Here is a 13,011-nt window from a genome sequence, read left to right as displayed (position 1 = left end):
ACTGCTCTTTTAACTCCTTTCTCACTTTTTATCTAATTCCCATTCAACCATAAGGCTCACTGGGTGACTTTTAACCAGTAACTGACATTCAGCCTCATCTACTCCACCAGACTACTATAAGGATAGAACAGAGTGGAAGAGGCATATTTAGGCTGCTTTGAGTTCCATGCATAGAAAAAATAGGTTATAAGTATCTGTTGTAATGAACTAATTTAATGAGAGATATACTGTTTAAAACAAGATGTGATATGTACTCCCTTCAAATAAATAAGACATACAATGTATTATTTAATTATGTAATTCAGATATATACAATCTGAATGAAAAGCTATGATCAAAAAGGTAAATTCCTAAACAGAGAACCCAAGCAAGACAAAAGATAAAGATATAATATTTTAAGTGTGGCAGAACTTAAATGAACACCTATTTGATTTTGGGTAGCAAATGTGTGTTCAAAAATACAATTACAATGTTGTTACTGTTTTGGCATTTGCCTGAACTGTGAAGGCTTAAAGTGGGTAGAACAACATGACTGTGCATGCTGACCTGTCCACCGTGTCACCAGTTGTACCACCCCTGCCCCTCAAAATACGGGGCTTATGCTATTGAATTGACAATGTGTGAATCAAGGTTCTGTTTGCATTTGCTTGAACAGATGTAGAACCTTCTGTGTGATCAGGAACCCTGAGAAGATAGGATCTATGACTTCATGGTGAGGTCCATTCACCTGCAAACAGAAGTGAGTAGAACTTCCTTTCAGACCTTGGCAATTCAACACAGCAAGGTCTGTACTGACTGGGTTGGAATTTGTATGGCCTGTTACTTATTCTCTTTAAGCCCTTAGGCTCTTGTATTCAACCTTATCTTACTTGTATTTAGCTGCTATTTAAATCAAAAGAATAAAAGATAGTTGTGACAGACTAGTTTCATAGATTTCAGTGGCACTTAAATACAACTAGATTTCTCTAAAAGAATAAAAAAATCTATTTCAAAATTGTCATCTTAAAGATACAATAATGGGTTAATTTCCATGTCATTCTTATACAGTGCCTTTACTTATTCTTGTTAAACAAATCCAGAAACTGACTTCTAAATAAAACTTGATTTTTCAAGCAGGCAAACATCATGAGATATTATCTTTATTATCATTACTACACTTAAAGACAACACAGGCCTTAACTCTAAGCTTACAATCTAACAGAATGCCATACATCACAATACAACATTACATATCGCAAGGGAAGTGAAAGTATTTTGGCACATGAAGATTTAAGGTGAACAATTCAGGTACATAAAAAATAAGATTCAAATCTTCCAAAAGAATTGCAATGACTGTTTCATCCCTGAGCTCAAAATAGTTACAGTGCGCATTTTTCTTTCAGTTGTGCAGCAAACAAAGAAGAGGGAATATGATTTGCCATTCAGTTTTCCAGATCTCTATTCTGAGAACATCTGAAAAATTTCTATTATAGGAACTTTCACCCCTTTTAAATGTCTGTATTATATTCCAGTGGAATTTAAAGTGTGCCTTCTACACATTCCTTAAGTCTAGTCTTATTACAATTTGATGTTAAACAGAAAAGCGAAACCTTGTGCAAACTAGATTAATTTATCTCCTGGGAATAAATACACACTAATAACTGAGATAATATTTTCTTATATTTTGGAAACAATGCAGTTTCCCTTCTTTACTAGAGAACACATAAAGAGAAAATTATTTCATTCTCATCAATAAATTCCAGTTTCCAAGAAAGTTTCTGTTTTCTTTGCAAGACCATTAAGAAAGAATTACATTCATTAACCCAAAATGAACAAACAAGAATTGCTATCAAAATTTGAAGCAATCAATTCATGTGTTAGAATGAATAGTGATTACCTGCTAGATTCAGCAGTGTTTCAAATGACTTGGAGTTTATTGTACTTTCACAACATACAAGAAAATTCTGCACTGGCTAAAAATAGGTCAAAGAAAAAATTAAAGGAATCATAAATGATTCATATATATGGCTTTTTAAAGAGATGATCTTTTCTGTGAACTATAAAAAAATGACTTGGATGAATGATAAAGAACTGTATAATTCCAAACACCCATAGCTATCAGGCCTTGCTGTTAGGTAATGGAATAGTATTTAATTTACTTCAAACTGCTGTATGTTGAACTGTATGGATTACATACAAAGCAAACATTATATGTGTGGCAGCAACTCTTGCACAGACATGCCAAAAATGTCCACAATGTTCAACCATACATCAGATACTATAGCTTTGAACTTTGCCAGAACAAATGAAGTACCACATCTGGATTAGTGTTTAATTTTCTTTGCAATAACTCCTCTATGTTTTTGACTTAAACTTGAAATTACTACAAGACTATTAAGAATCATAATTTTCAGAGCACAGGATTAAGAATAGAAACTGGGAAACACCTTTAGTGTGACTTTTAAATAGCTTTTTGATAAGATTTGTGGATTTTGTGGTGGTATGGCATAAATACAATTGGACTACCATTTCCTTGCCTCTGTACTGTTTGGCACCATGTTCCTCAGTCCCCAAAAATAACCTATCCTGCCTCTCTTAGTTACTTCCCAATCCCCATTTTACCATTTGCTTCCAAATTGCTGCCATATACTTATACTATCTTACCTATCTTTCCTCTAAATCCTCTTTAGCCCCACTACATCCTGGCTTTCATCATCTCCACTCCACTGAAATTGTCCTCATCCTACTTGACCTCTTTGCTGCTTTTGAATTACCCTCTCTTACTTCCTTCAAGCACAGCTCCCACCCCTCCCCAGTAACTTTGTTTTCTTTCAGCCTTTCTAATCTCTCGTTCAGTTAAGTTTTTCTATAGGGGAAGTTTTCCTCTACATTTTCCTATCTCTGTTGAAGTCTTCCCAGGATTTGTTGCTGGCCTCTGCTATTCTGTCTCAAAATATAGTACCCCTGGCTGATCTCAACCAACTTCATAGTTCAATAAATTCTATATAATGAAAATATCCCAATTCAACTCATCCTCTTCCAAACATTTTTCCTCTACCCAATACTTCATTTCTAAATGTTTGTCTGATATTTCTATTTGGATACTGCATTTAATCCTTCGTCTCCTCAATTTCTAACCATATGCATAGGCAACATCATCACCTTTCCTGTTAATCAGGCACAAAGACTTAGCTTCACCTTTGATTTCCTACTCCCCATCTACTGTTATCCATTTTCATGTCACATGATTTGCCCTATAGTGCTATAGTGGTCATCTTTAGGGAGTCAAGGGGCCACTTACACATTCTACATCTTTGTTTAAGTCTCTGTAATGATTTGCCATGATACTGAATGGTAAAATGCCAGTTCTTTTTCTATTTTCTACTGTACTGCCAAATTTTGATGACATGGCAGGGTTGCATGAAGCCCACAAGCCTTATGTTACCCACACCTGTTATACAAGACTGTGAAAAATATAACCCTCCCTTCAGATTCCTTTCTTTGGCCATGTCCTCCCTTGACTACTGTAAATATTTCTTTGATTTCAATCCTGTCATAATTCAAACCCAGAGACTCTCATCCTTGAATCCTGACACTGGCCTCTTACTTTCTCTTCACCCAACCCTTTGCATCATTGAGTGTGAGATAAGGGCAGATTACTGTAATGGTAAGTGCCATGCATTCTTGCTGCAACCTGATGAGCACTTAGAAAGTTGCAAATATTACATCTGAAAAAGCCTTATAAAATCACTAGTTTTGAAAACAAGCGTCTGTCTTACCCATGCTGACTTGTTTTTCCTCTGGTAAAGGAGAATTAGTACTCTTTTTAGATGCTAATATGGCTAGCAAACCAAGAAATAGCTCAAAATTAGTTTTTTAAGCTGTAGATATTCTACATTGTGTCAGGAAAGATGATCAAAGCAACTCACTAATCAACAATGGACAAAGTTCTACAAAATTCCTCAGTTAAAAGGAAGAGAGACTGTCATTCCAATTATAAGCATACTTACAACAGAATTAACAAAATTTCTTTCCAGTTGCACTTAGAATTACAAACAATGGTTTCTTTTATCAGTATTCCTAAGAATCTGCAACAGTTCCTTTGTTAACAGAAATTTGCAGGCAACTGTTGTTTCCTGCTGCTAATTGCATCTTCAGTCAGAAAAGGTGTGAGCAGACTTTACAACCTCATGCTGTTATGTATGCATTTAAATCCATTATGGAAGCTTCTGACAAAACAAACCAATGGAAGATCACATCTCATGAAACAGAAACTTTGAACCATTAATCAGATTTTAAAAGCAAAAATGCTTTTGAGCTGTGACTTACTTCCCAGAGATGCTGTGTGTTTCTGGTTGCTCCTGCTTGCACTTTTTCTGGCAGAAGGAGAATCCCCTGGAAAGGTCCAATCCAGGTGCCCTGCTGAATCCTCTGGGCAGCACAGATGCCATAGGCCAAGCCAGGTACAGTACTGGTGCAAAGACACACTTCTCGTGGAAGATCTCGAAGCCACTCAGGAATCTCAGGTGGAGGTGCTGCTGCAGCAGCACTACTAGTTCCCACCAGACGGCGTAAAGAGTGCAAGGGACCATGCATGGGGCACTCTCCATTACGGTTATCTGCGCACATGTCACATCCTGCAAAGAAAGAGAAAAGGGGTTTTAAAAAAGGTTAGCTAGTCACAGCTAAGCTACTGTCATCGGTACCAAAGGCAGAAGTTTTTGAATACTTCCATCAAAACATAAAATTATACTTTCTGAGTGCTCTGTTCTCATAAGTCTTATCCATCTTAACAAGTTACCTTCAAATTGATAAGGCAGGGCATATTTCTGGATAAACCTATTTGAGATGATGAATAAATCACATAAGAAGATATATAGGAAGTTTAAAATGAAGCCCAAATTTATATGAAGCAAGTGTGATGTGGTGGTTAAAAGTGCAGGACTGGAAGATTTATGTAAGCTGCCTTGAGTTCATTGTAAGGAAAAGTCATATATATATATATATATATATATATATATATATTCAGATTCATTCAAATGCATTCCAATATATGCATAGGATCGCTAACTATGATTTTGTGTTGTTTTAAGGTTCATTTTCTAATTAAGTTAGGTTAATTCTTCTTCTGTGTACAGGTAGTCCCTGGGTTAAGGACGAGTTCCATTCCTGAGAACATCCTTAAGTTGAATTTGTATGCAAGTCAGCTCACATATATAAGAAGCTAGAAAACAGTTGAGAAACACTTCCATATACACTAAAACATTTTAAGCACAATGCAGCATTCTAATAATGATGAAAATACAGCAATAATAAACTACAAGTACTGAAAAGTGATAGAAGGAATCTGTACATGTGCAGGTATGCATTGCAGTTCTTAAAACAGTTTAGACAGAAAAAAATAGTAAAAATATAATTAAAGGTTAAGACTTCTTGAGCTAACATTAAGCATAACATTAACTGGATGATCATGGAAATGTGACTGGCGTTGGAGACAATGGACCTGGAGCTGGAGAGTCGGGGTTTGACTGTGCTGCTGGGGGGCAGGTTTCTGCTTTAGTTGGTTTTTTATTGACTTCACAGCTCACCAGCACCACTTTTCCCTCCCTCCTTCCTTCCTCCCTCTCCCTGCCACACACCTGACTCCACAGTTCACCTGGCAGCAAGGACAAGGCAGGATTTCTGCTTTTGCTTGTTCATAAGTATGGGTTGTTCGTAATTTGGATGTTTGTAACCCAAGAACTACCTATTATTGCTTCCAGGAAAACCCAGACCCTGCTTTTGGAGACTAAGGGTATAATCTAGATAGGGTCAGCCCTACCGTTAGGCAAAGTAAAGCAGCTGCCACAGACAATGGATGCTGAGGCAATAATAGTCTCTCCCCAGCTTCTCTAGCCCCCACCCAGTTATCCTCCTCACCCAACAACTGAGTACTGTTGACGATGCTTGTATGTTGGGAACTTGATTGACTGCCTTGTTTGGTTGCATCCTCCCAACACATTACAGACATTTTCAGAAAGGCACCCGACAAGCAGGCAGTCAGGCAAACAATGCATGCACTCCAGCAGACACTGTGTGTATAGCTGTGCATATTTCACATTGTTTCAAGAAAGAAACAGGCTCTGACCACAGCAGTGAGACAGTGGTAGCAAAACATTAGAGGACAGATGTCATACAGCATACCCTTTTCTCTTCAACTAACCTATCTTCAGATGTGGTAGATGACACTGTCCCATCAGCAGTGCTGAAGTAAGACTCGCTGCTTCTGTATATAGAATTAGGGGGGCACATGTGAGAAGGAAATTGTCCCTTTACCTCAAATAACAAAACAACATAGGCCAGCTGTGAATCTACGCTGTTATAACTGGGAATAAGCTCCATTAAACATAGTACACCTAACTACTAGTATTCCAAGTTATTAAATTGATTTGTGGATCAAAGAGATGTGCTTCTATACAGCATTTGAGAACATGTGAGTATAGCAGGATTCTCCAGTAATATTTTGTGCAAGTTTTGTCTGCTATTGTTAAAATTACTTTGCTCCACCACTGCTTCCACATCTAATATTCATCTTTTCTTCCCCTTTAAGTGATCAGTCTTTTAGAATGTGTGAGATAAAACTGTTAACTTCTACCTGAACCTTCTACAGATGTCTTATATTCATTACATTTATTTAACTTGTATGTTTTTGAAGCACTGTTCTGATTTTTAAATACTTTTGTAGGTAAAGTGATATAAGTACCAGCATCTTTGAAATGAATTATTAGTAAAAGATTTTGAAATACTTAAAGTAGAATTTACTATACACTTCTGTCTGTTTTATTATCAGTTGATCAATTGTTAACAGAAATATTTTGATATATTATTAATACACATGACTACTGTATTCATTAATGCTTGATACAATGTCATTACCATCTGGATATTAAAGTATTATCACTATCCTCTTGAAATGAAATTGCTATAAATTTCTATGTTGATGTTTATATTTTGCTATATGTTTCTGTTTTCATTATTATTTTCTTATGTAATTTTTAAATGAAATATTTTGGGAATAATCTTATACAATATAATGCACCAAGCTAAAGAGATAACTGAAATAATTAAGAAAACATCATAAACGTGTAGTGGTAGTACACTGCTAGCTGGGAATGCTGGAAACTGCAGGACTTTTTTCTGGCTATTCATGCATAGGATTGCACCCTTAATCAAATGATTTTCATCTATTTATATCTGTCCACTTTCACAGAAATGGTAGATGTTCTGTTTATGCCAATTTTATTGATAGCAAATTACATTTTCCCTATTGTTATTTCAGATATCCTGCACTGCAGTTATTACAGCAGAAAATATTCACATTCTTTACGTTAAAAATAATTAGTAAAACTTAAATGAATAGAGAGAAGTTTAGAAGTTCTCAACTTGTTCTATTTCATGTTGATGGTTTCCACATTCTTAACATGCTATCTGGACTTTCAAAAACACACTTGTAGCTCAGAAAAATGTTTTGCAAATCAAATTAAAATGAACCTCTTTGAATCAATTAGAGTCCTTTGTTCAGATTATAACACAATTAAGGCTTGTTCTTCAATAAGAGTACTTTGGCTACTGGATGCTATAGAAATGTAATAATTATTTCAACAGCAATTCCTTTCACTCTAATAATTTTACATTAGACATCCAGCAGCTAAAAATAAAGCAATAATATTCTGTGGTTGGTTGAGGGTGTGGATGCCTAAACCACAAATATGGAATAATTAAACTATCTAGAACCACAGCTTGCAACCCAGCAGGACTGACACAACCTTCTTGCTTCCTCTACTGGATAAACTTCAGGACAGTTTAATGTTTCAGCCAGAGTAGTACTAAATACTTCCACCTACTTAACATGATAACACTAAATTGTGGCTGCTCTTTCCATTGTTGATAAATCATGTATAAATATTATCACATCCAACTACCATTTATTTGTTTTAAATGTGTTTCTCACAGTTCGAAGACTCCAAATTACATTCTTAAAAAAACAAAACTAGATAGCACTGTAAATTAGGCCATAAATTCAAAATTGTAACATTCATTTAAAAATGCCTTTAAAAACATACCATAAGAAATTGAACATTAAGTATTGGTAGAAAGGAGCATTTAACATCCAGCTTCTAAAACATGTCAGCCAGGAATAAAAAAAGTTACCTGACTGCAACTAAGAATGTTAGTGTGCCTAAAGGGGAATATTTGATAAAGCAATGAAAGAACAACCAGACAGACAGACAGACAGACAGAGAGTACAAAAGAAAATAATGAGAATTTTACCTTTTCTTTGAATAGCAGATCACTTAAACCATAATGCTAATTGCTTTGGAAGTCTTCCCAACTTCAAAAGCAATTTGCCATGGAACACTAGATGTTCATGTTTGAGAAGCAGAAGTCCAAAGCTCCCCTGAGCACACAGAGCTTTCTGCACAATCCCAGCCAGTTATTTGCACTTTCCCTGCTGCATACTTTCAAACAAGGGCGCTTAGAATTCCAGCTATGAAGAGGGTTCAGGAGTAACACTGCCAGTCCAACAAACTGCTCTGCTGAAGATCAAATGGGTACTGAGCTCAATCACCCCTTTTTCCTTTCTCACCCCTTATATATATAGCTGCAGAGGAGACGTTCTGGTTTATAAGCTTATCATGACATCCAAACTAAGAAATTGTGGCTTAAATAGCCCCTATGATACAGGGGTAAAAACCAGTCATAAATCATGGCTTGCAGTCTTAGTTTGTAGAGAGCACAAATTACAGTTCCTTGGTTCATACATCCTAGGCAAACTATAATTTAACAAACCATGAAGATTCTCTACAAGAAGGTGCATGAAGGGAAACTGGAAGGGAAGGGAGAAACACTTCTGCTACAACAAACTATAATGTGTTGGGATGGGAATTTTTATGTGAATCAAGTCAAAGAGATACAATACATTTGACTAAAGTAGTAAGAATTATCAATCTTACCACAATCTGGACATTTCCACAATAGGATCTATGAGCCGAAATGCTTGAAATCAGTTTAATTCTGTTGACTTCAATGAGAGGTGAGGTGACTTAAATAATAGCTTTTGCACCTTTTCAGATCATGCTGACAATTCTTCTGAATACAAGCAGCTATATTTCCCATTGCAGCAGAAAACCACAGAAACAAACACTGATGAAACCAGCATGAATGTTACAAAAATGTCCTTTCTAAGAGGAGTAAGACAGTTTTCTACAGTTTATTCTTACTCTTCCCTTTCAACTCTTAAGGAGCATAGTGAAACTAATACTTTTCATTATTGCTCAACCATATGGGGTATATCCCGTGTTAGCCTAACTGAAGTTCCTTTCATTTCGATGAAGCTTCTCCAAGTAGATCTAACCCTAGCTACAACCCACAGATTTACAAACCAAACTGAGGCATTATTTATATATTAAAATCACATTTCATGTCATGTGGTTTGCAAAGTATTGCAACTGATCATATAAACCCAATATACATACATTGTTTTTAAAATCCTGATTGAAGTTGGATACAGTATATATTTCTGAAAGCAGATTTTAAAATGTTTTAAGGTGAATGTCTTCCAAGGAGTTTTCTCAGGGGGTGCCAGGCTGCAATCAATAAATCAGTTAAACAAGCATTAAGCTTAAGCCAATTTACTTGTATTAACCATTACGGAACTATACCAGCTTAAAGCTTCAATACTTAAACCCCTCAACTCAGTGAGACTTGCTTTTGATTAAATTATGAAGCTGCACATACAGGTTCATTAGTTGTCTGTAGATTGCCTACGTATAACAGCAAAGAGAGGAGGGAAAGACACAGCCTACATAGAAAGACATCTTAGATAAGAAAATATTTAAACAAAATGTTTGCTACTGCTTTTTCCAAGAAGACTTATAAAGCTGGATAAAAGATCTCATAAGGCAATTCCTGGGAGAAAAAAAAATAAGTAAAAAAAAAATACAACCCTTTATTATGGTAGAAGTAATACTACCACATGTCCTCACACTTATCTGTTTTAGGTCAGTCTTACGTAAATTCTAAGTTAAGGCCAACCTCTTACTTGTTACATACTACAAATTCATACTTACTAGTCCCACCGGCTAAAATTGCAGTCACCTTGTTGTAAGTAACGTAAGCAGAGAAAAACCTCCCTTCTTCCTATATATTTTCCTTGTGAAATCAAACTTAAAAAACAACAACAAAACCTGTTTTGGAAAGTCTTAAAATTTACAAAATGATTGATCAAGATTTTAGTTCTCAGAGCAGACCCTTGATTTTAAAATAATTCATTCCCTGCTGACAATCTTTTAGATGTGTAACCTCCTCCCAACTTCCTGATTATTAATGGGTCTCTTGGAGACACCATGTCTACTGAACAGCTTCAATTAAATAAAGCCAAAGCATTGTTTTTACTTCAGCCAAGCAGCTTTAGGATCAAACTCCTGTACTCTTCCATAAGATAGGTAACATCATTCACTTCTACACATACACATGGCTTCTAGAATATCTGATAAAACTGAGGATGTGAGATGGTTATATAAACTAGGACAAAACACATTTTTGAACTCTTTCCTGTTCTTCTGTCCAAGAAATAAAGATCAGCATTATTAATCAGGGAAAGAATTATAAAGTACATGTCAATGAGTATTTCTAAACTGCTGGAGTAGATTCTATCTGAATAATTAGGAAACTGTGAGGATGTGCAGTCTTATAAACAAATAATCAAGACTAATAAAAGTAATCTGCTTGCCTACCTCAAGGAGAATATACTTCCTATGTGCATATTTCCTTAAAGTGAGAGTTTATATTTCTACAGACAGAATTGCTAGCATCAGTTATTATAATTTGATTTATTTTAAATAAGCAGTATTCATCAGGTAGCATAAATGCACCATTATAACTGTTGAGTTCTGTTATATTCCTAAAAGCTTTTGGAGCCTGTTTGAATACTTGCCTTGATTTTGGAGCACTCCTATAACACTTTTAAAATTGTACAGTAATTTTTATTGTGTCCCCTGTGTTTATAATGCTGTCTACAATGTTATTGGTATGATACAAATACTGAATAACATTTAAACATCTTAATTCCAATTCTAAATCAGCTGGTTTGAATTTTGATATAGTCATATGTAATTAACTTAATGGGATTTAAGTTAGTTCTACTAATTCCTATGAATCTACAGTACATTTATCTAGGTCTACACTCCACACATTATATGGAAGCACTCTATTTCCACCTCGGCATTTAGGAAATTGTACATGAAATTTCATTCAACCTGATGTAAAATTAAAAGTAAGTTGCCCAAGGAGCAACGCTATGAATGTTTAGACAGGAAAAAAGGCCATGTTGTCTGGGGCATGCTGGGAGTTGTAGGCTGTTTTTGCTGTTGAAACTTGGATAGGACTGTGCCCTTAGGTCCCAGTCAACTTAAATGAATCAACATCCTTTTGCCATCAGAAGAATTTGCACCATTTATTTATTTATTTATTCTTTCTTTCTTTCTTTCTTTCTTTCTTTCTTTCTTTCTTTCTTTCTTTAGAATTTTTGTATTCCGTCCCATTGCAAGAGCCTTGGGATGACTTACATACAATAAATAAACAATAAATACAAACAGTGCAAATTAAAATCCAGATTCACCCTGGCTGTAAATTAAAAACCTACAGGTGATATTAAAAATTGTTAAAATATTGTTTAAATTAAAAGGTCTTAGCCTGGCGCCAAAAAACAAATAACGACGGCGCCAGGTGGACCTCTCTGCGGAGTGCATTCCATAGGTGGGGCATTCCATAGAATTCCAAATACGGATCAAAATCTGCTGGCTGAATTAAGTCTACCCCTAAGTTCTTAGGAACAATAAAGCTTTACAATAAAATGTGGAGTACTGCATTAAACATGAGATTGGACCAACAGTCATATGGCCCCTTCCAACTTCACTATTTTATGATTCTACAACCCAGTCCTAAAAACTAAATAAGGAAGTTTGTTCTACTGAAATCAGTTTGGTTACTTGTAATAGGGAAGTTACTTCTTCTAAAGTGGATTTTTATCACCTTGTCAGGAAAAAATAGTGATGTGTGAATGGTGCAGTGGGCCTTTTTTTGATTACAGCCACACAGAATGACTTCCTGATCCATTTACCTGAAAACAAAGTGTGCAAATATTGCAAGAGACATGCTTTCCAAAGCATATGTTGCTCTTTCCCTTTAAAAAGGAAAGGGAAAAATTCTCATTCCCAAAGGGGATACAAGTGTTATTACGTTTGAAAACTGAGAAAGTGATATAAAGCAACAGATAAGCAATCTATCTACACTTGTAGGAAGGATAATTTAGGAAAAAGCTATAACATAAATCATAATTTGCTTCATCACATCTATCAAGAGAAAGAGACCATATGAACTATCCTAGTTTGCAGTTATATGTAAAGCAATAGAATAAAATTGAAAATACATAATTTACACTGAGGTTCCTTACAATACAGGTGGAAGAATTATTGTGATCTTTATCTAGATACTGGAGCAAGTCTGGGATTTTCAGGGCTATCAAGAAGCACGACAAAATAGTCACTGACATCTGACACTACCTCTTCCCTACATCTTGACCACAGGATTAACTCTGAAACTAGGAGTCATTCTGTTTACTTCAGTGGACTTTTTGATCAGAAGCCTAATCAACAAGAGAAAACTGAAGAAAACTGTTAAAACTATTAATCCAATAGGTTTTCATTTTGGGAAAAGCTGAAAATAAAGATATAAAACACACTAAATGTATTTGGATAAGGCAGTTGTAACACATACTAAAAAGCTAATGCAACTAATACAGAACAGTAAAACCATGGGTCATCCTGTATTTAATTCAAGAATAAATTGAAATAGCTTAGCATAAGCAAATGTAGATTTTGGTGTAAGATCATCTGAAAGCAGTGAGAAACATATCCAAAATGTTAAAAGGTTATTTGTATTACTCTTCCTAAAATCTCCACTTTCTATCATTTATAAAATGATAAATGAGAA

At 35.3% G+C, this 13,011-nt stretch overlaps 1 protein-coding gene across 1 annotated transcript in view; it reads right to left on the bottom strand.

Annotated features, from left to right (window-relative positions):
* Positions 1–13,011, bottom strand: part of PRDM6 (PR/SET domain 6) — a 105,853-nt gene that overhangs the window by 80,936 nt on the left and 11,906 nt on the right. Inside the window, exon 2 of the mRNA XM_044446493.1 lies at positions 4,309–4,616. Coding sequence (XP_044302428.1) covers positions 4,309–4,616 — 308 coding nt within the window. The remainder of the gene's footprint in view (positions 1–4,308; positions 4,617–13,011) is intronic.

This window comes from Varanus komodoensis, unplaced genomic scaffold (assembly GCF_004798865.1).
Source record: "Varanus komodoensis strain SLA01 unplaced genomic scaffold, ASM479886v1 scaffold5, whole genome shotgun sequence".
Taxonomy (NCBI): domain Eukaryota; kingdom Metazoa; phylum Chordata; class Lepidosauria; order Squamata; family Varanidae; genus Varanus; species Varanus komodoensis.
Note: the sequence above shows the minus strand (reverse complement) of the source record. Positions and strands in the feature narration are given on the sequence as shown.